A 27,098-nucleotide genomic window follows, 5' to 3' on the forward strand; every position below is an offset into this window, starting at 1 on the left:
CATATATCTCCTTCCTTCCTTCCTTCCTTCCTTCCTTCCTTCCTTCCTTCCTTCCTCACTCCCTCCCTCACATTTTATTTCCTTCCTTCCTTCCTTCTTCATATTCTATTTCCTCCCTCCCTCATATTTCCTTCCTTCCTTCCTTCCTTCCTTCCTTCCTTCCTTCCCTTCCCTTCCCTTCCCTTCCTCCCTCCCTGCCTCATCTTATCCATCCTCAGTTCCTGTTCAGTTCCTTCATTATCTGAATTATGGTCCACATTTTATACACGAATGCGCGCGCACTCACACACACACGCACACACACACACGCACACATATACTGTAGCAGTGATTTTGAATATTTCATGTGGTTTTAATTAACCAGGCTTTACGTTCGGCGGTTTCCACTCTGGGCTCCGTGGATCACCTTGGGGAGAGGCTTAGTATCAAAGGGCGGCATGAATATTTTATACCAATAAATATGTAATGTATAGATATGCTTTTGAATATGGGAGGCACAGAGATGTCTCCGAGAAGCAATGGGGGTGTAGTGGTTTGAGCATTGGACTAAGGCTCTGGAGACCAGGGTTCGAATCCCGACTCTGAGGGTGACCTTGGCCAAGTCACACTCTCTCAGCCTCAGCAATGGCAAAACCTGCTGAGAACAAATCCTGTAAATCAAACAAATTAAAACCACTTAAAATGTTCAAAATAACTGCTGTAACCATGATTGGGTTGCCATAAGTTGGAAATGACTTGAAGGCACGCAACAACAAAAAGTCCACTTGCAGTCATTTATTAAAATTAGAATTTTGTGCACGAAACAGAGTTTATGAACACGGAAATGTCAGAAAGCAAAGATGGCACTATCTCAGCCGAAGTTTCGACTTTCGCAATATTTGGGGTTTCTGAATTGCAGATAAGGGAGGCTCAACCTGCACCAAGTGGGAGAAAGCAAAATATTCGGATGGCATGCAGTTGAAGCAGTCAGGTGAATGCTATGTCTCTTTTGCTCGTAAAAGACAGGTTTGGCCAGCTTGGAAATTAAAACCTTTGAGTCGAGAGACCAATATTGTCTTGCTCTTTACGAAGATGACATCTTAATGTTCTTTGCTAATTGGACCCCGAAGGAAGATGGTTTTCCTTCGCCGATGGGCCTTATATACAACCGTATTCTTGTCCTGAGCTAACTTGAATATCCCAAAAGCACCAGATGCTCTCTGATCTTGGCTACTAAGCAGGCTCAGCTCTGGATAGTCCTTGGATGGGACTGAAGGTTCTACCAGGCGCTGGAGGTTCTATTTTAGAGGAAGGGACTGGGAAAAGCCACCTGTGTATCCCTTGCCTCAGAAAACACATCCTTTGCTTTTCAGATCCCAAAATGGTCACCCAGGAATCTCCAAAGGATGAGACTAAGACACAGCAAGGTAAGCCAAAGTTAAAAGCGGTCCTCGGTTTCTGAAAGTGTATCTACACTGGGCAGTTATACCACTTCCATCCCACTTGAACTGGTCAGGCACCATGGGATTTGTAGTTTTGGGAAGTGGTCGAAAATCTCCCTTGGGTTGTTGGGAAATCCCTTGGAACTACACATCCCAATGCACCCTTCTATAAAGCATTGGGAAATATAGTTTTTGTGTGTATAGGGAGCTTTCTGTGCATGTTTTTGAGTGGAAATCAACTGAAAATTTCATGTTTTTTCCCCAAATACTAGGCAATTTTCAGGCAATTCCCCCCCCCCCCCCAAATCCAATCTTTATTTATGGTCAACAGACCCATCAAAGCATATAAAATATATAAACGGAAAGATTACATATAACATAAAACCAATATGAAATAAAAACTTTCATTAATTTGCAGGTGATTTTTTTTGACAAATGGGAACAGCATTGCTTGATATATTTCTTGATATTTTGGGGAGGGGGTTCAGCCGCTCTCCACCCCCCAAAAGGATGCTTTTGTCTTTTCCTCCCATTCAGATTTCACTTGGGTGGTGAAGGCCAATGACCGCGCTTATCACGACCAGTTTAAGGAGAGATACGCCTGGTGTCTGAAGAGGAAAAAGTACAACGTAAGGCAGACATGGAAACTGGACTTACCAAAGGATAACAGGCTGCTTTTTTTTGGGGGGGGGGGGTCCCCATCAGATCCAGCAAAATTTCCTAAAAATGAATCACAACTTCATAGAGTTGGAATCCAACCCACTTCCACACTAAAGTAAACTAAAGCGAGATGACCATTGCATGCATTTTTGCATCCCTTCATTTATTCTGTTTGATTCATATCCTGTTTTTGGCCTATAATGGGACCCCAAGGCAGCCGAAATTAAAAGATTGAATGTCTCTCCTAGCTGTTTCTTGGTGAGATTTCTTTGAATGAGAATGCAAAGGGATTTGTAGCACCTCTGAGACTAATTGAGAGAGAAAAAGTTGGGAGCATGAGCTTTCGTAGACTTGAGCCCTCTCCAGTTTGCAACATGCAGTTTGCAAGATGCAACATTTGAATTCTTCAAATGAGGTTTGCCATTACTGAAATCACTACGTCTTACTGGGTCTTGGGTCTGATCTGGTTTGGCTATACTTATATTTTCCCCTTCTTATCCTTTTTCCGTAGGATAATGCCATCAAGACCGCCAAGTACAACATTTTAACTTTCCTTCCATTCAACCTCTATGAGCAATTCCACCGAATGGCGAACGTGTATTTCCTCTTCATGATTTTGTTGCAGGTAAGATACCTTCCTCATCTACCTATTTGTGTATATGTATGTGTGTGTGTGTGTGAAGGGGAAAATTGTGTTAAAAGCATACAACCCTCTAGGTGCAGTTGGAGTGCAAAACCTATCATCCTTTTGGTTTCTTCCCAGCAGAACGTTGCAAAGAGAATGCCTCCCTATGAACCTATGACTTTTAAGATCCTCAGGTGAATGCTTTCTCTCACATTTCCTTTGATTTCCTAGGAGTTTATCACATGAAGAAGGTCGGAAGTGAATATCCCTGGGAAAAAAACTGCGTAATTACACATTTCACACAATGTCATGCAAAACCCGCCATTAAAGTGGTCACAAAGAAGCACTAACATCATCTTTTTTACTCTCGGGATTTCAGCAACAATGCATTTCTGATATCACTTTAGTTGCGCAATTGCGTGCGATAATCAACCAACTCTGGCTGCATCCACACTGGAGAAATAACCCCAGTTCGCGATGTTCGCAAAAGTGGCCCTTGTTGAGGTTCTGTCTTAATCACAACAAGTGTCCAAAGAGCTTAAATTGTAAACCACTTTGAGTCCCGATTTTGGGACTCAAGGATAATAATAATAATAATAATAATAATAATAATAATAATAATAGCAACCTTTGTTCCCAATTCCAGACCGTCCCGCAGATTTCTACACTTCCGTGGTTTGCCCTCCTCTTCCCTCTCTTCATCCTTCTTGGGATCAGAGGAATCCGGGACTTGATTGATGACATTGTGAGTAAGAGTTTGGGTTGTTTTCTTTACATTATGGACAGATGGATTATTTATCAGTTGATCAGTTGGCAGTGGGCTGGTGTTCCAATCGAGTTGGGATGGATTATTAATTCCATGTCAAACACATCCATTGTTTTATCATTGAAGAGTAGGATGAGATGTTGGAGCCCATAGTCCTTATTGTCCCACCATTGGGAATAATGCACTTCAATCAGCCCTCTGCATTTGCACCTTTGGCTTTCGTGGATTTGACTATTTATGGATTTGATTAATATGTTTTCTCTAAGAATCTCTAGGTCCTCCAGCGCAGCTGTGCTGGAAACTGACCATAGAGTTGTGCTGGACGACTTAGAGATTACTATAGAAAACACTTCTCCAGGCATTTATAAATTCTCCAGCGTGATTCTATGGTCAGCGTCTAGTAGATGTTGACCATAGAGTTGCTCTGGAAAACTTAGAAGGAGACACAATCCCTCCCCAAAACAGTCTATCCCACTGTCAAACCCTTCTTGCAGTCAAGAAGTTCTTCCTAACATTTAAGCGGAATCGAAATATTGCATTGTACAATTGATTGTACATTGTGTGCAATGTTTCATGACAGTTGGATACAGAAGGTGAGCTATAACAAAGTCCAGTTAATAAATATAAATATTGCTCAGCATGGTGGGATCCCTGATTGTTTGGGATGATGCAAGGAAGGCAGTGTGTGTGTGTGTGTGTGTGTTTGTGGGGGAACAGTGCTGAAACAGTTGTGGTTGTGTCCTTCTGATCTTCAGGCAAGGCACCGGAGTGACTGGGAAATCAACAGCCGGCCCTGCGACATCTTGATAGGAAAAAGGTGAGGGAAGGAAGAGCCAGAATGGAAGGTAGCTTCACACCCATGCTCACCCTTCTACCAACAAACACACATTTCCTACTTTTTGGTTGGATTTTATGGACGTTGTTGTGTGTTTTTAAGTTGTTTCCGACTCGTGGTGACCCTATGGTGAAGCTATCATGGGGTTTCCTGGGGCTGAGAGTGTGTGACTCGCCCAATGTTGCAGACTGGGTTTCCATTGCTAAGCAGGGAATCGAACCCTGGTCTCCAGAGACGTAGTCTAACACTCAAACCACGACACAACATTGGCTTTATAAACATAACTAAATATTTTCACAACCCATTCGCAACATTGCCTTCTCTCTGAACTGGCTTAGTGGTTTGCAAATGGATGCATGACATTGTCACAAAGCCAGTCCAGAGCAAGGACGAGAGGCAACAACCCTCACTCTGATTTGTGTTTGTAACCCTCAATCACAATCACAAAAGGTAGGTGCATATGAACACTACTACTACCTAGCTCAGTGGTTCCCAAACTTTGGTCCTCCAAAGGTTTTGGACTCCAGCTCATTGGGACTCTTGACCGTTGGCCAAGTTGGCTAGGGCTTCTGGGAGATGAGGTCCAAAACACCTGGAGGACCAAAGTTTGGGAATCATTGACCCTAGATGGAGGCAAATATGTGTGACTCCTCCATCCACCCCATAGGACCTGATCCTAAATATGACCATGGCATGATTTCTCTCCAGTTTCAGCCAGAAGAAATGGTGCGATGTACACGTGGGGGACATCGTTCGCCTCCCGAAGGACAGTTTTGTTCCGGTAAGTTCCCCACAATCTTGTAGACCATGCTCTTGTCAAATTGGGACCACATCTAACCCTTGGCCAGATAGTACAGATCTCGTTGTTGTTGTTGTTGTTGTTGTGTGCCTTCAAGTCATTTCCAACTTATGGCAGCCCTAAGGCAAACAAACCTGTCATGGGGTTTTCTTGGCAAGATTTCTTCAGATGGGGTTTTCTATTGCCTTCCCCTGAGGCTGAGAGAGTGTGACCTGCCCAGGGTCAAGTGAACTGGGAATCAAACCCTGGCCTCCAGTGTTGTAGTCTAATACTCAAACTATGCCATGCTGCCTTTCCCTGTTCTTTTTTGTGGGCCATTTAAGTGCAGAACCCTCCAAATGGCCATTTGTGATGCATTTAGGTAGCTGCTGACCCCAATATTGCCAGAAAAATAGCTTTCTTATCTGGTCTCCTCTTATTTTCCCCCCTCAAGGCTGACCTGCTCTTACTTTCCAGTTCAGAGCCCAACAGCCTCTGCTATGTGGAGACGATGGATATTGATGGGTAAATTATTTTGCACATTCAGCAATTTTCTTTCTCAGCCTGGCCTACCTGGCAGGGCTGTTGTGAGGGTCAAAGTGGGAAGGAGGGAGCTTGCCTACCAGGAGCTTGTTGATGGAATGATAAAAATGAAGCCAGTGGAGATATAAAGTCAGTTTGGCTGCACAAAGGAGGAGCTGAAGCATGGAAGAAGCAAAAGAAAGATCCGCAGTTCAGGTGCCATACTTGTTTCTCTGCTTCTAAATTGGCCTTTTAAATCCCATTTTCAGAGAGACGAATCTGAAGTATAGGCAAGCCCTGCTAGTGACACACGAACAGCTGTCCAGCGAGGAGAACATGGCTGCCTTTGATGGTGAGTGTCCTCACTTACCCTTTCTTTCACACCATTGTGGTTGGTGCTTTCCGTGATTATTATCCAAAGCTTCCTTTAGAGGATGTCCTTTAAGATTGAGCCTTCCCTGCTATGGCTGGAATCTTTGTATAAAAAATGAATTCACTCTTTTCCCTTTTCATTCCATACATAATGGGTTTATCACACATTGCCTTCAACAGTTCTGAGAACTTGATGAGAGAGACATGATCTTCTCCCTCGTTTTGACATTAATGAAATGGAAATAATTTCCGGTGTCTCAGTGGTTTCTAGTGGATCCCACATTTGTCTGGTGATGAATCTGAGGCCTGTTACAGACTGCCAAAATAAAGCTGCTTCGGGTCTCTTTGGAGGTATGCTATTTAAATGATGCACGGATCCTAAGAGTCTGGAGGTCACGCCAAAGCCACACTCCATTCCTAAGCACTGGGCTGCAGCTTTGGTGCAGCTTCCAGATTCTTAGGATGCATGCATCATTTAAACAGCATACCTCCAAAGAGACCCAAAGCAGCTTTATTTTGGCAGCCTGTAACAGGCCTGAGTTTCTATCTCTGTTAAAAGGCCTCCAAAGATGGAGGGTCCATGACCCTCCGAGGCAGTCTAGTCCATCACTGAACAAGAAGTTCTTCCTAAAGTTTAGGTAGAACCTCTTGCAATTTGAATCCATCAGTTTGTGTTCTAGTCTATGGAGGAGCAGAAAAGAAGCTCTCTCCATCTTCTCCATGATATCCCTTCAGATATTTAAAGATGCCTCTGTCCTGCCATCTCTCAGTCTTCTCTTCTCCAAGCTAAAGATACCCAGCTCTTTAAGATGTTCCTCCTAAGGCTTGGTGGAGAGGATTTGACTTCCCTGTCTCCAACCTGAGAACTACAAGGGATGTCATATTGAAGAGGGAGCAAGCTTGTTTTCTGCTGCTCCAGAGAACAGGACACGGAACAGTGGATGCAAACTGCAGGAAAAAAGATTCCACCTCAACGTTAGGAGGAATTTCCTGACAGTAAGGGCTGTTCGACAGTGAAACACAAATCTCTTGGAGATGTTGATGGAGTCTCCTTCCTTGGAGGTCTTTAAACAGAGGCTGGATGGCCATCTGTCAATGGGAGTGCTTTGACTGAGAGTTCCTGTATGGCAGAATGGGACTGGACTGGATGGACCTTGGGGTCTCTTCACTCTATGATTTTATGATTCCTCTACCCAACACAGCAATCCCGGTGCAGAGAATACAGGGTTTGTTGGGGTGGTTGAAGTAGGACATAAAGGAGGACTTCTCCAGATAGACATCCCCTTTTTCTTTGCTCCCAGGAATAGTGACCTGCGAAGAGCCAAACAGCCGGATGCACAGCTTCATTGGCACCCTGGAGTGGAGGGAAGAGAAATACTCTCTCGACAGCGAGAAGCTCTTGCTGCGTGGATGCCGGATACGCAACACAGAGGTCTGCTATGGACTTGTTGTCTATGCAGGTAAACACCGGGATCTGCATTTCTTGGGGATGGTGACCAGGTTTCCACCTTGGCTTCAAAGGAGCTCTCCATGGCGCCGAATCCCATTTCTAAACATATCCAAAACTTTGGACAGCTCCTTGACGCTGGTCAAAACCTAGAATGGACACCTCTCTTCCGACAGGCCTTCCCTATGTTTCCTACACCTATGTTCCCTACCCCTGTGTTCTAGAATTTAATATTAGGGATAGCCCTTATTATACCCCGTGAAACTCTATCACGAATGTTTTCATGGTTTTTAGATTTTAAGGCTGTCCTTATGTTAATTGTGTAACATGTAAGTTTATGGGTTGGGTTGGATAAGGGGATAGAGGGGTTAAAGTTTAATAACAATACATAAATAAAATAACATTTTTATTTGCATCCCGCTTCTCTATCAGAGATAATCGAGGCAGCTTACATATTAAAACTCCCAATATCTCCTTCCCTGTGGCTTGGTGGTCACTTTGGAGGTTATCTTCTCCAAGCCAGTTCTCAGGGAAGGGCCTCGAACTCAAGGGGCAATTGTTGCACCCTCTCCTTGTTTTGCAAAGGCGTGATCCTAGCAGCTTTCCAACCAGAGAAATCTGAGTAGTGGTTTATTTCGTTTAAATGTAGCCTCAAATGTGTCTTGCACAGGTTTCGATTCCAAGATCATGAAGAACTGTGGGAAGATCAAAGTGAAGAAAACCAAACTCAACCGACTGATGGACCGCCTTGTAGTGCTGGTAGAGCTGAGCTCCTTCCTGAGGTTTCTGGGCAAGAAAAGAACTGATTTTAAGCATTTAATCCTTAACCGTTCCAAAATAATTTCTATAGCCTCTAATCCTCACTGCCTGGATGCATTTGTAGTCTGTTGTAGTGTAAACACAACCAATGAGTGCTTCAGCAATATAAAAGGCAATAACACAAAGAAGAAGGAGAATCTGAATTATCGATGGCCCCACACTCCAGTCAATAACACCTGACAGATTGTGAAACGGAGCCAATAAAATTTGTTAGAGTTAAGGTTAGAGTTAGAATTAGAGTTAGTTGCGGTTATAATTCTACAGTGGGCCCTTGGTATCCGTTGGGGTTTGGTTGCAGGAGCCCCTGTGGATACCAAAATCTGTGGATATTCAAGTCCCATTAAATATAATGGCACAGTAAGATGTTGATTTTGCATAAAATGGCAAAATCAAGTCTTGCTTTTGAGAATTTCTATATTTTAAAAATATTTTGCTTGAATCCATGGATTAAAAAAATCCGTGGATATGGAGGGCTGACTGTATAGTTAACCGTAGTTAACTATAGTCAAACTATAACTGTAACTGCAGTTAATTATATAGTTATAGTTATATATGAATATGGATAATAAATAGGAGTGTCAAGCAGATTGATTGGCAAAAGTAGTTCTCTTCTCCAGCAATGGAGAGTTTGTGGGTTTCTCCGGGATGCTCAGGCCTCCTTCTCCTTCTCCTTGTCCCTCTCTTTCTCCTTCTCCTTCTTTACCCTTCCATTCTTCCTTTCCTCCAGTGCCTTCAAGGCAGCCTATGTGGCTCTCCTCCTTATTTTATCCTCACAACAACCCTGCAAGGTGGGTCAGGCTGATAGAGAAACCAGATCTTTCTACAAAACGTACCTTTTTAATGGATGAACTTTTGAGCCAAGGGCAAACTCTTTCATTGATATAATCAAGTTTATCTTGCTCGATTTTTTATTTTATTTTATATGCCTTGAGATCCTTAGAAAAAGCCTTTAACTCCTTATCCAACATTTCCATGCGTTTTTGTACCTTCTGGGTAGAGTGGTTTTGGGGTAATTTGGCAAATGCTTTCTCAATCTTAAATTTAGTATTGTCTAGTTCTGTATTGAGTCTATCCACCAATAGTAACATTAAATCTAAGGAACACTTTAGTAAGAATAGCTGGCCATTTAGTCTTAAAGCTAACATCGTTGGTAAATAAACCTGGGCTTTTTTGTATTCATAAGTCCTCTAGGAATGTGTGCTTATTGCAGTATTCAGCTAAAGTAGAGGCATGCAAATTCGTTCTAATGTTTGTTTTTGAAGAAGTTCAAAATCTTGCCAATTGCCCGACTGATGTGTGCCTTCATGTTCACTGCATAAAGATCTGTTGGGCAATTTTTTTTGATAGAGAAACCAACCAAGTGGTGCACAGCTGGGCAGAGACGCAGACCTGGCTCTCCCAGGGTTTTGGGCATCCACCAAACCACATCAGTCATCTAGCTCAGTCTTGCCCAGACTGACCAGTGGCAGCAGACACTATCCAGGGTTTCATAGTGAAGTCTTTCCCATCCTTACTGGGCGATGCTGGGGATTGAAACTGGGGGCCCTCTGCATGCAGCTCAAAGGTCTCCCACTTGGAGACACACTCCTCCCCTGAGCCTTTCTCTCCTTCCCTCCTTGTCACCCCAGATCACTGTGTCTCTCTTCTTCATCTCCTTTGTGCTTGCTGTGGGCTCGGGCATCTGGGCCGCCAAATTTCGCCAGGAGCACAGCTACCTTTACGTCTTCTACAAAGAGATCAGCGCCGTCCAGTATGCCTTTTTTGCCTTCTTCGGCTTTGTCATCCTCCTCAGCTTGGTCATCCCGATGTCCATGCTCATCACGTAAGTCCACCGCTCAACGCAACTCTCCTCCTTCCTGAACAAATCTTGCCAAGGGAATGCCATGATAGCGTTGTCTTCGGGTCACCATAAGTCGGAAATGACTCAAAGGCACACAACAACGACAACAACCAACAACTTCTTTTGCACTTTTGTGTACAGTGATTGAAGGAAGCTGAAGAGGAAGGAAGTGAAAGTGGGAGGAGGAGAGAGAAACCGGGACATTTTTAAAACAACCAAGAAAGTGGGAAGGCAGAGGGTTAATCTAAACTGTCCCTTCTAAATCTGGAGGGTATATTTGATCTGGGAAAGGGGGCTTCTGAGGTTGTTTTTGCTCACCAATCTGTTTCCATCTGGCTGCCTTCAGGTTTGAGTTCATCTACCTGGTTAACAGCTGCTTCATTAACTGGGATGTGGAGATGTATTTTGCGGAGAAAGATACTCCGGCCAAAGCTCGAAGCACCAGTCTCAATGACCAGCTGGGTCAGATTCAATATGTCTTTTCGGATAAGACCGGCACCTTGACCCAGAACATCATGACATTCAAGAAATGTTGCATCAATGGAAAGATATATGGTAACGTTGGACCAGAGGCTGGTTGGCATTTTTCATTGTTTTCCTGTAAAAACTGTCAGCTGATGTTTTTTGGGGGCAAACTGACTAGAAAGTCTTAGGACGTCTGGACTGGTAGTAAAAAAAAATTGGGTGATGGTTAGTCTTTAGCCAAGTTTTGGATCTTGATCACGAATATTTGCTCAGTTATGAACTTTGGGCCCTCAGTTATGATAACTCTATCCCTCCCTAAGAAATGTTACCTTCTTTTATTATCTGTATTTTTATACTTGTATTTTACTATTTTATTGATGTAATCCCGCCTCGATTCGCAGGGAGAGGTGGGAAATATAAATATAAATTATTATTATTATTATTATTATTATTATTATTATTATTATTATCTGGAATCTGTAGTTTGCATCCATAACCATGCAAGCCCTCCAGGGAAAGTTGGAAAGGCAAAGTTATTAATACTTTCTTATTCTCACAGGGACTAATTTGCCAAGATTGCAACTTTAATAATATATATATCTATATATTTCCTTCCTTGAAAATATTTGCAGGTTCAGGGAGCAGCATCAAAGGCAAAACAACGGTAGGTTTGAGATTTCGTTTGTGGGTTGTGTGGGTTCTTGAAGGCATTTATTGTTGTCTGGGCCTTCAAGTTGACACCGGCTTATAGCTCCTGGATGCCTAGTATGACTTCTATCTGCCTTTTGTTCTGTGATGCAGCACCTGGAGAGTAAACTGGAGTTTTATGACCCTTTCCTCTTGGAGACCATCCAGCAAGACGCCGACCCTGTGGTGCAGGAATTCATGCGCTTGCTTGCCCTCTGCCACACAGTGATGGTGGAGGAGAAAGAAGGTGAGTCCCTCAAACTCTCCCTCCTTTTCTTCCTTGCACAATATATCAGGATTGAGAATAAAGCTGGAACTTTGAAGTTAGAGGTAAGGAAGATATGGCCCATGGGCATCCTCAGGGCCTTTTGGTGAATTACAGTGGCATAACTCATTTTGTTGTGTAGGTTGGCCTTATGTTCTGATCACACAAAGACCCAAATCCTCCCTATGACAATCTCATCTTGCAAGCAGCTTCCAAGTGTCCTGATATTATTATATTATATAACATATATTATTATATATTATAACTCTTCTGCCATCCCACTTCTTCAGCTGCTTTGAAAATGTCCTGGTTCCTCTCTCTTCCTCCTCCCGCCTTCCCCCTTTTTGTCTTCCATTGCTGCAAATGTCATTTCAAAGGGCAAAAGCAGTTTGCAAATGAAATAACTCAGCAGACGGTTCGGTGAAAAAGCAAACTGTTGCAGCCTCTCTTGGGTTCTTCCTCATTCATTGTGTCTTCTTCTTCCTCATTCCTTTCTTTGGTTTCCAGTTTCGTGTGTTCAGTATAGGTTCTTTTGTGCTTGTGGTTTTGTTTTTTGTCCTCATGGTTATTGTTTCTTTGAGCTGAATCAAGCATTTTTTAATTAAAAAATAAAAGTCTGAAAGTAACGCAACCAAAAAGAAAGCACTTCCCGTTTCATGGCGCCATGAATTTGGTGGAGAAAGGAGGTTCTGGTATGTCTAACAAAAGCTCACTTTGCAAAGAAGATGGATCGACTGGCAGCTCACAAATTGTGTCCAAATTCCCTATCAGTTCATGTCAGGGCAGACCTATGCCAGGGTTGGCACACGTTAAAATAAACATATTCTTTCTAGGGACTTAAGAACAAACCAAAGTTGGAGCTGGGATAGTTTGCAAACTGAAGTTTGGGTGAGCAGCTTTCGTCTTTATTTTTAATGGTGTGAGTTTTTAAGAAACCCAAACAAACTCTGCGTGGGTTTTCCTATGCAGCTGCCATCTTGGAGAACGTGTTTCATTCCTCATTCCTCATTCCCTTCCAAAGGAAGGGAACACATTGAATCCATCAAGGAGGTTCATATGGGACCCAGGCGTAGGGGTCGGACCTTGTCACGGCGTGCCCAAAACCTGCCTTTGCTCCCACGCAATTGCTCTTGGAGCCCTTTGATGTCCTGTAAAAGATATCTGTGGTTCTTTTCCACATCCAGATAATGACTGGAATCAACTGGGAACTCTCAACTGGGGCTGACCCACTGAATTAATGGAAATTACAGAAGTGTTTGAAAGCCAGCATTGCATACTACAGTTCTGGAGATCAGGGGTCGAATCCCCACTCTGCCCTGGAAACCCACTAGGGACCATGGATAAAGTCACATGCTCTCAGCCACAGAAAACCCCATCATAGGTTCACCTTAGGGTCTCCATAAGACATGAATGCACACAACAATAACAATGTAAGCATTGACTTACCACATTCCTATTGATTCAGTGGCTGAGTCTAGAAATTATATGTAAGCAATTGTGTGGCCCTCCAGGAGTCAATGGACTGCAACTTCCATCAGTTGTAATCAGCATAGTCACTGGTGTGGGATGGTGGGAGTTGCAGTCCTGTGACATGTGGAAGGCTGCACCTGTCTCTATTCAGTGCAAACCCACACTTTCCTTCTGATTCATCCTACGCTTTCTGAAGAACCCGCCTCCCTTTGAAACCACAGTAGCCAATATTTCCCTATATTTTCATTTCCTACTTGCTGCAACAAAGCTAAAGCTGGAGTCCTTCACTCTCACATTTTTGGTTGCCTTTGGAAAGAGGCGAGATGACGCTTTTTGCTTCTGCAGCTAGAAAAGCAAAGTCAATGATCAAACCAGTGAATAACTTGTTTTTTCCCCCAAGGATAAAAAATACATCCCAATCTCAGTTGCATGGACATTTACATCCCCTTCACCCAAAACATAATGACTAGTCTCTTAATATAAGTGATGTGGCATCATGCTAAATCCAAGCGTGTTTTTGCAACAGGGAGATGCTTGGCATTTTTGGGAGCATAGCTTTATTGTGCACACAACTGGATTAGGAGGAAAAGGAGAAGATCAGCTTTCCTTGGGCTCGGCCCAATTCCAAATAAAGTTTTTAAATATCCAGCTGGATCGAGTATCTAGCCAACCTGGCCTCCAGCCGAAAGGTGTGGATGTAGAAAAGCAAGCACAACACCACAACTCACATCATGTCAGGGAAACTGAAACAACCAGCCCCGAAAGAAGGAGAGTTCCCTTTCGAGATGTAAATCTTGGCTTCTGACAAGGCCAGGATGAGACTTTTTGCAAAGGTTCTGTCCCTGCCAGGTAGCGAAAGATGTTCCCCTTAGATTTTGGGTGATATTTTCACATTTCTAGATAAAACGGTTTGCACCGTTGCCTTCTGGATTGCACACTTCTGGTTAAATTGGTTTGCACTGTTGAATGAGATCAACAGGTGAACAAAGATGGTGTGGCCTCTTTAATGGGAAATAATTTGGTGCCGGAAATCGAAATAATTTGCAAAGAATACGGAGAGATGCCTACACCAGAAGAAGCAGCTCAACTGGTTTCAGATATTTCTTTTTTTTTTTAATCCAAAACTAACAATATGCACATGTGAAAGGAAAACAGTAGGTCAGGTAACCCTGTTTTTGTTGTGTGCCTTCAAGTTGTTCCCAATTTACAGTGACCCTAAGGCAACCCTATCATGGGGTTTTCTTGGCTAGATTTGTTCAGAGGAGTTTTGCAATTGCCTTCCCCTGAGGCTGAGAGAGTGACTTGCCCAAGGTCACCCAATGGGTTTCATCGCCATACTGGGAATCAAACCCCGGGTCGCCATAAGCCAGACTTAAAGGCACACAACAACAGCAACAACCCAAGTGTTAGCATCTTCCCTGCATGGACCTTTTGCCTTGAACCTGGAAGAAAGCAATCCAAAAGCTGCTGAACCTATTGGGCTGAGCATTTTGCTTAGCAATGTACAAGTTCGGGCTGGAATCAGGAGCGGATTCACCGCCCTATTGACTAACTGGCAATGAACATGTCTGCTCATGTTGGCACGATTTGAAATAAACCTGTGAAACCCGAATCCAGGTTGCTCGTCGGAGGTTAATCCTGTCGACTGAGAGCACCAGTCATTATCATGTCACAAGCTGATTTAATAGATGGCCAAACCTTGCTTATTTATTTATTTGCAACTCACAGCCTTGCCAGGTAGGCTCTGGTCACCTTAGTTGGCCCATAGGCTACTTGGCATCCCCCATTCCAGATGACAACAAAGGTTTTTCCTCTGTCTGAGAACCTGAAAACTGATGCAACTATGTCTTGACAATATGTGCTTCTGTACTGTATTATTAACATGACTCTTGTAAAGAAATATAATAGTTCAGATTTTGCACTTTGCACTCAGTTTGCAGCAATGGATGTAAACTGAGGACAAAGGTGGCAGAGGAGAGAGAAGCCGGGACATATGGACGTATAAATAAAATATGAGTCACACTTTCACAGCCCCACGAACCCCATGATAGGTTTGCCTTAGACTTGCTGTATGTTGGAAATTACTTAAAGGCACTCAACAAGTGTTTCAGAATTCCAAAGGAATAGCAAACAGACCAAAATTCAACATAGAAGTTATTAGCTACCAAAATGCAAAGGATTAGCCTGAATTTTTCTTGTTGTTATAGGTCAGCTGGTTTACCAAGCAGCTTCGCCAGACGAGGAAGCTCTAGTTTCGGCCGCCAGGGACCTTGGCTATGTTTTTGTCTCCCGGACGCAAGATACCATCACCATCCAGGAGCTGGGCATCGAGCGAACCTATAAAGTCTTGGCCATCTTGGACTTCAACAGTGTTCGCAAACGGATGTCTATCCTTGGTGAGTGTTTGTGGACTCTTATCACTGTAAGGGTGAGATCTGGTGGCTTCCATGTCTGTGGGGCACTCTATCCAGTCCAGGTTTTGCTTTCTTTGAGAAACTCTGGCCAATAGGATTCCCACTACTGGCGGATAGATAGACAGACAGATAAGATAGACAGATGGATAGATAACCAAAATGGTCCAGAGACTGGTTGAAGGAATGATTAGAAGAAGCATCAATATTCTGGGTATAACTGCACAAAATTTTGTGGTCACCAAAGGGGACCAGATTGATGCTTCAGTATTTGGATGGATGGATGGATGGATGGATGGATGGATGGATGGATGGATTGATGAAGTGATGAATAGATAGGCAGATGGATAGATAACCAAAATGGTCCAGAGACTATTTGAAGGAATGGTTAGAAGAAGCAACAATATTCTCTGCTTGCCTGCTCACCATTTTGTGGTCACCCGAGGAGACAATGTTGATGCTTCAATATTTAAATAGATGGATGGATGGATGAATAGATGGGAGGATGGACAAATAAACAATGATCCCGAGACTATTTGAAGCAATGATTAGAAGAAGCAACAATATTCTGCCCACCATTTTGTGGTCACCAAAGGGGACCAGCTTGATGCTTCAGTTTTTAAATAGATGGATAGATGAACATATAACCAAAATGATCCAGAGACTATTTGAAGCAATGATTAGAAGAAAGAACAATATTCTGAACTCACCTGCCCACCATTTTGTGGTCACCAAAGGAGACCATGTTGATGCTTAAGAGTGCTGTTCTCTTTTTCCCGCAGTGCAAGACCCAGCCGGCTGCATCAAACTTTACACCAAAGGAGCAGACATTGTGATTCTGGAGAGACTCCACTGCGACCGGTCGATGGAGGCCTACACTATCACGGCTCTGGATGTAAGTTTCGCACCGAATTAAGGGAAGGAGTAGAAAGTGTGGACAAGTTTGGGAGAGACTGCTTGGGTTCCTCTGTGACCGAGGGAGAGAGCATAGAAATAGTGGTGAGGATTTGAAGGGAAATATTGATTAGTTGCGGTCTCAAATCTCCCAGAGTTTTGCTCGAGAGACTCTGAGGACTTTGTGCCTCGCGACCAAAGAGGTGACCGCAGAAGAGTACGCCGCGTGGAGCAAGAAACACCACGATGTCAGCGTCTTGTTGCAAGGACGGGCCCAGCAACTGGACAAGGTCTATGAGGAGATGGAGTGCAACCTCCAGGTAGGAGTCTCTTTGGCCCAGCTAAATGGTCACTTATGGTGACCACAATAATTTTTTTGCCCTTTATGTGTGTATCTACTTTATGGGTGTACTTTTTATGGGTGTATCTGGTCTTGGCACTGCCAATCATGTTACTTTTTGTTTTATCCTTTCCAGCTTCTTGGTGCCACTGCCATTGAAGACAAGTTGCAAGATGGGGTCCCAGAGACCATCCATCTCCTCAAAAGAGGAGGCATGAAAGTATGGGTGCTAACTGGCGACAAGCAAGGTATGGAAGAACATGAGTTGGAAGGGCTGAGTTCAGGATCTGGCATCATCACTTTGCCATTCGGTTGGAGAGGAACCAGTTGCTTGGAGCTTGTCCTGGGGCCCATTCACACCACACACTTATTGCATCATGGTCCCACTTTAACTGCCATGGCTGCATCCCATGGAATCCTGGGATTTGCAGTGTCCTAAGAATTAGGACATTACCATGGCAAAGGATAGTGGAATATACTGCTATCATTGTGTAGTGTGAAAGGAGAGAAGTGTGAATAAGTCTTGCCAAGAAAACTCAATGATAGGTTCACCCTTAGGGTCACCATGACTTGAAGGCACACAACAACAACAAAGCCAACACATACATAAATCCCGTTGACTTATTGAGTCTAGTTGGGACTAACGATTGAGTTTAGACCAGTGGTTCCTAAACTTTGGTCCTCCAGATGTTTTTGACTTCATTCCCCCAAATCTCTGAACATCAGCCAAGATGGCTGGGACTTCTGGGAGCTGAAGTCCAAAACATCTGGAGGACCAAAACCTGCTTTAGACTGAGGGAATGAGATGAAGATGGTTTCCACGTCTCTATTAGGTTTCTGGATTTCATCTGTGGTCTGCCTTATGTTTGTAGAGACTGCAGTCAACATTGGCTTTGCCTGTCAGCTCCTTTCAGATGACATGACAATCTTGGAGGAGAATGTGCTCAGGTAAGGAGGCATGTGAATCAATGGGATTTACCTCGGAGAACTTGGTTTCTTGGACTGCAGTTTCAAGAGCCTTGGATCCAACGAAATGCACAAAGATAGGATGGCCCAAGCCTGGTTTGGATTGTTGGGGTGTTACAGAATAGGAAAAGTGACCGGCAATGCTTTCTGATCCCTATCAAAGTGATTTGTGTGTGTTTGTGGCTCAAAAAACCCTCCTTCCTTCCCCTTGTTTTGCAGTGAAATTCTTGAACCATCTTGGCATAGCAAAAGCAGCCTTGCTACCAGCAGAGAGTCCCTTTGCAATGGCTCTTTCCAGCCCTTCCAAGCATCGTCCATCTATGGAAAGAAAGCGTTGGTGGTCACAGGGGAGTTCTTGGTAAGACAGAGGACTTTTGGGCGGTTGTTTCCGAAATGCAAAAATGCAGATGCAAAAATGGTTCTCAGAGGTGGGATGTCAATGATCTTCAGATCTTTGAAAGACCTCTGTGTAGATCAGTGGTTCCCCGGTTTGGGTCTTCCAGATGTTTTGGACTTCACTCCCAGGATCCCTGACTGTTGGCCAAGACGAAGTCCCAAACATTTGGAGGAACAGTGTTTGGGAACCACTGATGTAAAGATGGAGCTGGTCTTCTGCTTCTCCAGATGATAGGATTTGGACTGATGGATTCGAATTACAAGGAAAGAGCTTCAGACTAAACATTAGGATGAACTTTGTGAGGTTAGCAACTGTTTGATAGCAGAATGGACTCCCTTAGAAAGTGGTGGATTCTCTTGTATAGAATTCATATTATCATAGAGTTGGAAGGGACCATCTAATCCAACCTTCTGCCAAACAGGAATCCACAACTAAAGCACTCCTGAAAGATACCTATCCAACCTCTGTTTGAAGACCTCCAAAGGTGGAGAGTCCATCACTATTCAAAGTAATTTATTCCACTTATTGAACAGTTCTTACAGTCCAGAAGTTCTTCCTAATTTTTAGGTGGAACCTCTTCGCTGTTGGTGTGTAAAGAGACAAACTTTGTTGTTGTGTGCCTTCAAGTTGTCTTAAATTATTGTGACCCTATCATGGGGTTTTCTTGGCAAGATTTGTTCAGAGTGGGGTTTGCCTTTGCCACCTTCTGAGGCTGAGAAACTGATAGGTTTCCATGGCTGAGTGGACATTCAAACCCTGGTCTCCAGAGTCATAGTCCAGCACTCAAATACTGGGAAAACCAGGACATTTCAAAAGCATGTGGAAAAGTGGAATGACAGAGGATTCATCCTTGCAAACTGGGACTTTTGGAATTGTACTTTTAGGATTGCAATTGCATGGTGTGTCTTCCTTTTTGGTTCCCAGGACAAAATCTTCCACACGGAAGGGGAGAAGAACGCAAAAGGGAAATCCGGCCTTTTGGAGCGTTTTAGACAATGCAGAGAGGGCTCCGAGAAGGACCACGTGAATGTGGTGGAGAAAGCCTTTGTGGATTTGGCCACAGATTGCCAGGCCGTCATCTGTTGTCGGGTGACTCCCAAGCAGAAAGCCCTCATTGTGGAGCTGGTGAAGAAATACAAGAACACCATCTCCTTGGCCATTGGTGATGGGGCCAATGACGTCAACATGATTAAAAGTGAGAGGGCCTCCTTGTATTCTCTTGGGTTTGGAGCCTCTCTAGGGAGATGGTTTGGCAGCCAGGGTCCCCATATTGTTGTCTTTCCCCCCAACAGCTGCTGACATAGGAGTGGGCATCAGTGGGCAGGAAGGCATGCAAGCTGTCCAGTGCAGTGACTATGCCTTGGCCCAGTTCCGCTACTTGCAGAGGCTCCTCTTCGTCCACGGACGCTGGTCCTACCTCCGGATCTGCAAGTTCCTTCGCTACTTCTTCTACAAGACCTTCGCTGGCATGATGGTCCAAATCTGGTTCGCTTTCCATACGGGATTCACGGCGCAGGTGGGTCGTAAAGACTGGGCTTCCACAGCTGCTCTATCCAAGGGCGTGGTGAATCCACTTTGGGTTTTAATCTACACCTTAAAGGCAGTAAAGTGAGGTGGCTAGAGATCCCAAGAGGTTCTGAGTTTCATTGCTTTCATATTATTATTTAATAATATTTCCTATTTCCTATTATAAGAGCCCCCTCTTATAAACTCATGAAGTGGCCTAAAGTAGTAGTTCCTTATTCTTCCAACTGTTAGGGGACTCTAGCTCCCAGAATTCCTGACTGTATTGCCCGTGTTGGTTGGACAGGAAGAAGCCAAGGGCAGAAGAAATGCAAGTAGCTGGCTGTCCAGAGCTTTTGGACTACAGCTTCCAGAATCCCTGACCACTGGCCCTGTTCAATGCCAGGAGCTGTAGTACAGTGTGTGTTGCAACAAATGAAAGCAATCGGACTGACCTGGTCTTTGGTGTCTCCTCCAAGTACGAACCAGGGCCAACCCTGCTTAGTTTCCAAAGCCACACAAAATCTGGTGCCTTGAGCCTATTTAGGAAGAACCTTCTAATCTTCTCCTGTTTTGCTCTTCCATCTTAGCCGCTCTTGGAGGGCTGGTTCCTCGCTTTGTATAATGTTTTCTACACTTCGTATCCTGTCCTGTGCCTGGGATTGTTTGAACAGGTAAGCCTCCTGCTTTCGTGCCCTATCAAACTACAAATCCCAGAATTCCATAGGATTGCACCATAGCAATTAAAGTGGTGTTAAATTGCTTTATTTCTGCAAACCTTGGGGTTTTCCCCAAGATGGCCAATAGCTCCCTCTTGTGGGTGAATAATGTCATTACAACTCTGAAAAAAAATTTGGAGGAAGTCTTCTTTTTTCCAATTTTTTGAGGACTGGAAATCACAGCATCCCCAGTTTTTGTGTTGGTTCACATAGTCTATGCTGGGTAGGAAATTACATGCTTATTTTCTATTCATTGGCAGCCAGGAAGGCAAGAGAAGGCACTTTCTCTATAAGGATTTATCCCTTTGCTTACTTCATTCTCATGTGGAAGGAATGAAAAATGTCAGGAGTTTGCTCTTTGCTGGGTGAAGCTCACAAGAATTTTAGCATGTTTTTCACCCTTACAGACTGTTAGGGTTTTTTTGGGGGGGGAGTGGAGGTGGTGGAAATCCTGTTTGTGCAAAACTCAAGCCAAACAATCGTTTTGTATAAAAATGGGCTTTGCATAGGAAAACATTGGCATTTGTGCAAAAGCCCAAGACCTTACACAAAAGAAGATGTCTTGCACCATCGATTATGATTATTATTATATCACAAACAATTAAGAAAACATCATGGCGGCTGACATATCGAGACACTTTCCTGTCGCTCGTGAGAGAATTTGTGAGCACTGTATATACTCATGTATAAGTCTAGAAATCTTAGTCCAAAAATCGACCCCAAAAAACCTGAATCGACTTATCCATGAGTCAATGTAAGTGCTGTACTTTAACTCTTATTTTAAAGATGCATCACCCCCTGATGATAGGCATGACCCCACTCTATTCGCTCATCCATCTAGGCCTTTAGTATGAGCACAAACATCCCTGCTGGAGTTTTGCAAGTTTTTTGGCATTGTTTTCCTTTACTTCGTCATTCATATCCTTCATTACATGCCCCTAAGTTTTACCCTTGACTCATGTCAAAATCCATAATTTTACATGAAGTCACCTTACAGTCGAATAAATACAGTATTCTTTGCATCCTGATGGAGGTGAAGCTCACTGCCATCTCCCAAATACTGAAACGTCTTGCATCCATCTTGTTCCTCTTGCTACGCCATTGACACCACTTACACCTGTGTAGTTCTGTGCCAACCGGATCATATCTTCATTTCTCCATGTATCTTCATATCTCCATATATCTTGATATATCTCCGTATCTATCGCTATATCTATCTCCATGTCTCCTAACATCTCCATATATCTTGATATCTCTATATCTATCTCTATCTCCATATATCTCCATATCTATATCTATCTCCATATATATATCTCCATATCTCCATATATATCGTCATATCTATTTCTACTCTATATCTTCACATCTATCTCTTCATCTCCATATCTATCTCCGTAGATTTCAAGAGAATGCTATAATTTCCTTTTCAGGTGGAACTAGGTGGCTTTATCCTTGCACTCTTCCATGATGCACCTCCCTTCTCTTTCTCTCTTCAACCCATTAGGATGTGAGCGACAAGAAAAGCCTACAGTTCCCAGAACTCTACAAAGTGGGCCAGAAGGACCGGCTTTTCAATTTCCGGACTTTCTGCATTTCGTTCGTCCACGGCTCCTTCGTCTCTTTGGCCAACTTTTACATCACTATGTGGGCCATGGGGGACCGAGCTGGCGTCCAGGTCATCGGTGACTATCAGTCCTTTGGCATGATAGTAGCCACTTCGGCCATCATGACCGTCATGGCAGAGGTGAGTTTGGAGGAGGCCTTGAGAGATGGCAAATTGTGGAGAGGTGCTTCTTTGGATAGCCGAGGAATAATACCACCTTCTGCCATGTTTTTGCTCAAATCATGAAGAAGGAGACTTTGAAAGCAATATAGGGGGAAAGGATCTAGGGCAGCAATGTCCAAAATCTGGCCCTCCCAGAAGCTCCAGCCACCTTGGCCAATGGGGGAAAGGATCTAGGGCAGCAATGTCCAAACTCTGGCCCTCCCAGAAGCTCCAGCCACCTTGGCCAATGGTTTGGGATTCTGGGAGTTGAAGTCCAAAACACCTGGAGGACCAGAGTTTGGACATCACTGATCTGGGGGATATTAGTACACACCACAATCGAAACATGAGTCAACACTGTGATGCAGCAGCCAAAAAAGCCAATGCAATTCTGTGCTGCCTCAGCAAGAATGTATTCGCTAATACACTTGTCCCTCTATATTCACTAGAGTTAGGGGCACAAGACCCCCATGAATATGGGAAAACACCATGTTTTTACCTGAGAAGACCCCTCTCTAGGAATCTCTAAGTCCTCCAGGGCAACTCTGTGGTCAGCGTCCGACAGATGCTGACCATAGAGATTGCGCTGGAGGAGCTACAAATGCCTAGTGGAGTATTCTCTCTAGGAATCTCTAGGTCTTTCAGTGCAACTTTTAGTTAAAGTTGACCATAGAGTTGCACTGGATGACCATCTTAGATATTCCTACAGAGAACATATTAATCAAATCTGTGAATAATCAGATCTGCAAATATCAAAGCTGCAAATATGGAGGGATGAGTGTACATTGTTAAAAGTATTTTATGGACTGAGGAATCCCCTAAATCGTCATTCCCAACCAGTGGTCCTCCAGGTTCTTTGGACTTCCAGCTCCCAGAAGCCCCAGCCAGCTTAGGCAATGGTCAAGAATTCTGGGAACTGAAGTCCAAAACCTCTGGAGGTCCAAAGGTTGGGAACCACTGCCCTAAAAGACTGAGGTCAATGATTCCTTGTTGTTGCTTCTGTTTTTAAAGTAGCTTCTCAGGCTTTGCTTCATATAACCTTGTTCTCCTTGTCTCCTTGGACTAGATCATGATGGAGATCAAATTCTGGACCATCTTCTCTGCGCTGGCCATCGTTCTCAGCCTTGCCTTCTACTGTCTGTTCTCCTACCTCACTCAAAGCTTTGAGTCCTACAGGACGTCCTACATTTCTTTCCCTTTCCCTGGTAAGATCTTATTTGCAAAAGCAAATAATGCAGTTTGATAAAAGAAACCCACAGTCAAGGCTGGGCCTTTGAGGATGGACCTTCGCTTTCTCTGGGGCTGCATCCACACTGGAGAAATAACTTGGTTTGGTACCACTGTCTGGCTCACGGCTATGGAATTCTGGGAGTTGGAGTTTGTTATGGGGCCCAGAGCACAGCTCTGCTCCGCTCTGGACCCACAACAAACTCCAACTCCCAGAATTCCATAGCCTTGAGCCAGAAAGCGGTGCCAAACTGGGTTATTTCTCCAGTGTGGATGCAACCTGGGGCTTGCTTTGTTGTGGAGTAGTTTGGACCTGGACAGAGGCCTTCTGCTCCTCTGTTTCACAGTTATACATACAAAAGGCAGTGCCACACTGCAGTTTGACACCACTTTAACTCCCATTTTGGCACAGTGCTATGGAATGCTGGAATTTGTAGTTGTAGCAGGGCATCAAAGCTCTCTTGACAGGGAAGGCCCACAAGACGACATATCCTGGAATTCCATTGTATTGTCACGGCTGTTAAAGCGGTGTCAAAGTGCATTATTTCTGCAGTGCAGATTAGACCTAAGTATTAGACCTAAGTCCTTGCAATTGACCCGGCAGAGCCATCAACAGCATCTTTCTCCCTTCTCCAGCGGCCTCCCAGAACGCCCTCACTGACCCCACCAGTCTTCTGGTGATCTTGCTCTGCGTTGTGGTGAACGTCATCCCCTCCCTCACCATGCGATTTGTGAGCAGCTTCATGGGTCTCACCAACATGTCCCAGGTGAGTGGTCCTCAGGCGGTCTCCACGGTTGGGATGGGGAATGCCAGGAGTGGCACTAAAGGGGTGCAGGCATCCATGGATGAACTATCACATCCCATGATATAGAATGACATTGTATAATGGTGTATCTTATAGGAAATGGCAAAATCAAGTTTGCTTTTTCGATGATGATGTCTTTGAAGCGGGGTTGGTTGAATCCATGGATGCAGAATCCATGGATATGGAAGGTTGACTGTACATAGGATATACACTCCTACACTGAAAATGACTCACCTGACTTTTTTTCCCCTTCCACACTTCCCTTTTCCTTCTCCTTCCCATCTCCATCTCCATCATCTCCCTCCCTATCTCCCCTTCTCCATGTCCATCTCCCCCATGTATCTTGATACATCTCCGTATCTATCTCCATATCTCCTTATATCTCAATATCGTCATATCTCCATATGTCTCAATATCTCTATATCTATCCCCATCTCCATATCCATATCCATACATATCTATCTCCATATCTCCATATTATCTCACCTCCATATCTCCATATATTCCATATCTCCAATATCCACATACATATATCTCCATATATATGTGTGTGTGTGTATATATATATCTTTGTATCTCCATATCTCTATATCTCCACTTCTATCTTCTCATCTCCATGTCTCTCTCTCTATCTCCATGTCTCTCTATCTCCATGTCTCTCCATATCTCTCCATCTCCCTCTATTTCTCCATCTCTCTCCATATCTATCCATCTCCCCATTTCTCTTCATATCTCCATGTCTCCATATGTATCCTCATATCTCCATATCTATCTCTATATCTCCATATCGATATCTTTATATGTCAACATTGACCTCCTTATCTCTATATCTATCTCCATCTCTCCATGTCTCTCCATTTCTTCATATCTCTCCATCTCTCTATGTCTCTTCATATCTCTCCATCTCTTTCCTTCCTTCCTTCCTTCCTTCCTTCCTTCCTTCCTTCCCTCCCTCCCTCCCCTCCCTCTGCTTTCCAGATGTTTGAAGCCCGAGACATCTACCTGAAGGAGAGGCCAGTGGAGCTGACCTCCCACGTCAGGAGGAACACTTTGCTCAGGCGCTCCAGCTATGCCTTCTCCCACAAGGAAGGCTATGCCGACCTCATTTCCCGGGGGGCCAGCCTGCACCTCAAGGGACCCGGTGCCCACCAGCACATGAATGGCTTCCACAGCGTCCCCTCGCTCCTGGAAGAGGGCCCTGTGCCCACCGAAACCAATCCGGCACCTCATGAGATCCCTTCAGAGCAGACGGTCCAGTTCTGTTGATGAAAAGACAGGCTAAGCACTCAGTATTTACTCTAAAGATGTCCCAGATTTTCAGAGGAATGGACAGTGGACACCCTTATTTCCTTTTGACATCTAAAGGGGATTTTGTAGGCTTGAGGCCTACACCGGAGCTCATGCGAGGCTGCTACTGGCCATGTGGTTCCAGGTTCAAATCCTGGCATCGTTGCTTGGAGATCCCTCATCGTCTTTTACTTGACAATGGCAGCAGATGAATTCATGTTCTTTGAACAGAACTCTGCTTGGATATGAAGGAAAGTGGGCATGCTCACCATCATGGCAGTGAGGGAAAGAAAAACTCATTTTGAGAAGTCTAATTATTATTTTAAAATTTTTGCAAAGGAGAGGAATGTATTAAAAGCGATGTGTTCTTTGCAATTAGTTCTATATTGCAGTAACTGTGGCTGAACTAAGTCGGATGACAATTGAGTCTTACCAAAACCTTTTGTATGTAAATGTAATTTTAAGGCTGAATCCAAACTGCAGAAATAATCCAATCTGACACCGCTTGAACTGCCATGGCTCAATGCTTTGGGATTTTGGGAACAGTAGTTTTGTGAGACATTTAGCCTTCTCTGTTGAGAGCCCTGGTGCCACAACAAACTACAGTTCCCAGAATCCCATAGAAATGCACCAGGGCAGTTGAAGTGTTATCAAACTGAGTTATTTCTGCAGCTGCAGTCTAAATACAAAGCAGGCTCTGGTCTGGAACTTATTACCAAAGCACCTTTGAGGCCATACTTTCCTGATCTTTCCATTTTTAAAGCTTTTTAAGATTGTGGGCAACACACAGAAATGAAGGCAGGTCAGGTGAATGACAAAAAATAAATTTATTGAAGAGCGCAAAAGCTGTCGCAAACGTACAACACAGTCATGGAACAGTAGAGAACAACATGGACAAAGAAATGGGTTGGATTTGCTTGTTTCCTTTTGGAAAATCGTTCAAGAGGAGGTAGCAGGGCTACTAGGAACTGGAAACGGCCCCCCAAAAAATGACACAGACAAATATTGTCACTTTTTCTTTTCTGATAAAGTGCCCAAACACACAAGTCAGTTTTTTAGCAGGTTAAAATAGAATAAAATAAAATAAAAATTAAAAAAACCACCCAGAAATGAACATTTTGAAAAGAAGTGATGGGTAAAAATTGCAAAGATTTTGCCATGTTTGCAAAACTTGGCAAATTTTTGCAAATTGCAATCCTGTGTATTCAAATTTAAACCTCTTTAAACCACAGAATAAACCGTCATAAAAAAATATCTCATAGCAGAAGGAAAAACTGGGTTCACCTCTGAAACTCAGAAACATCAACATTGGGCATTTCCATTGCTAGATTTTTTAGCTTGGTTTCTGATAACTGGGTTCAAATTGCTGACTGCAAGTTTGGCTGACAATGTCTGCACCCGCACTGCCAAAATAACCCAGTTTGACACCACTTTAACTGCCATGGCTCAATGCTATACAATACTGGGAATTGTAGCTTCATGTGGCTCAGTGTCTGACAAAACTACAGTTCCCAGAATTTCATAGCACTGAGCCATGGCAGTGAAAGTGGTGCCAAACTGGATTATTTCTGCAGTGCAGATGCAGTCTACAATTAAACTCCAAAATTCCAGCTCACACAAATATGTTGTTGTAAGGCAATTGTATTATTGTTTTGTTTCTTCACTCTGGAGTCCCTTTCGTTCCCGGAAAAAAATACGCCTCTCCAAAATCCAGGCATTTGCAAGACTGGGACCATTTCAAAGTGTGCGAACTATTTCTTTGGTTTTAGGAGATGAGGTGGAATTGGCCTTTTAAACAGGTGAATATTCAC

The 27,098-nt window shown here is 43.7% G+C and overlaps 1 protein-coding gene across 1 annotated transcript; it reads left to right on the top strand.

Annotated features, from left to right (window-relative positions):
- The first annotated feature begins 1,360 nt into the window (after positions 1–1,360).
- Positions 1,361–25,682, top strand: ATP8B3 (ATPase phospholipid transporting 8B3). The gene is made up of 27 exons (XM_089536863.1): positions 1,361–1,406; positions 1,959–2,050; positions 2,593–2,706; positions 3,353–3,451; positions 4,228–4,289; positions 5,016–5,088; positions 5,540–5,610; positions 5,877–5,959; positions 7,281–7,439; positions 8,097–8,185; positions 9,874–10,067; positions 10,432–10,694; positions 10,756–10,775; positions 11,352–11,484; positions 15,180–15,368; positions 16,166–16,278; positions 16,433–16,597; positions 16,754–16,865; positions 17,490–17,565; positions 17,803–17,941; positions 18,905–19,175; positions 19,273–19,496; positions 20,074–20,157; positions 21,707–21,946; positions 23,034–23,172; positions 23,831–23,961; positions 24,979–25,682. The coding sequence occupies exons 1-27, from the start codon at positions 1,361–1,363 to the stop codon at positions 25,264–25,266; spliced, it is 3,669 nt and encodes a 1,222-aa protein (XP_089392989.1). The 3' UTR covers positions 25,267–25,682.
- The last annotated feature ends 1,416 nt before the right edge of the window (positions 25,683–27,098 follow it).

The sequence above is a fragment of the Sceloporus occidentalis genome, unplaced genomic scaffold (assembly GCF_023333645.1).
Source record: "Sceloporus occidentalis isolate IW3139 unplaced genomic scaffold, rSceOcc1.0.p SCAF_8, whole genome shotgun sequence".
Classification (NCBI taxonomy): Eukaryota; Metazoa; Chordata; class Lepidosauria; order Squamata; family Phrynosomatidae; genus Sceloporus; species Sceloporus occidentalis.

What these genes read in the sequence shown, in the direction of transcription:
- ATP8B3 (XM_089536863.1), top strand. Translation starts at nt 1,361, where the DNA reads ATGGTCACCCAGGAATCTCCAAAGGATGAGACTAAGACACAGCAAG. An exon ending in GACATCTTGATAGGAAAAAG is followed by an intron (nt 4,290 to 5,015) that starts GTGAGGGAAGGA and finishes ATTTCTCTCCAG; the next exon opens with TTTCAGCCAGAAGAAATGGT. An exon ending in GCCTGGGATTGTTTGAACAG is followed by an intron (nt 20,158 to 21,706) that starts GTAAGCCTCCTG and finishes TCAACCCATTAG; the next exon opens with GATGTGAGCGACAAGAAAAG.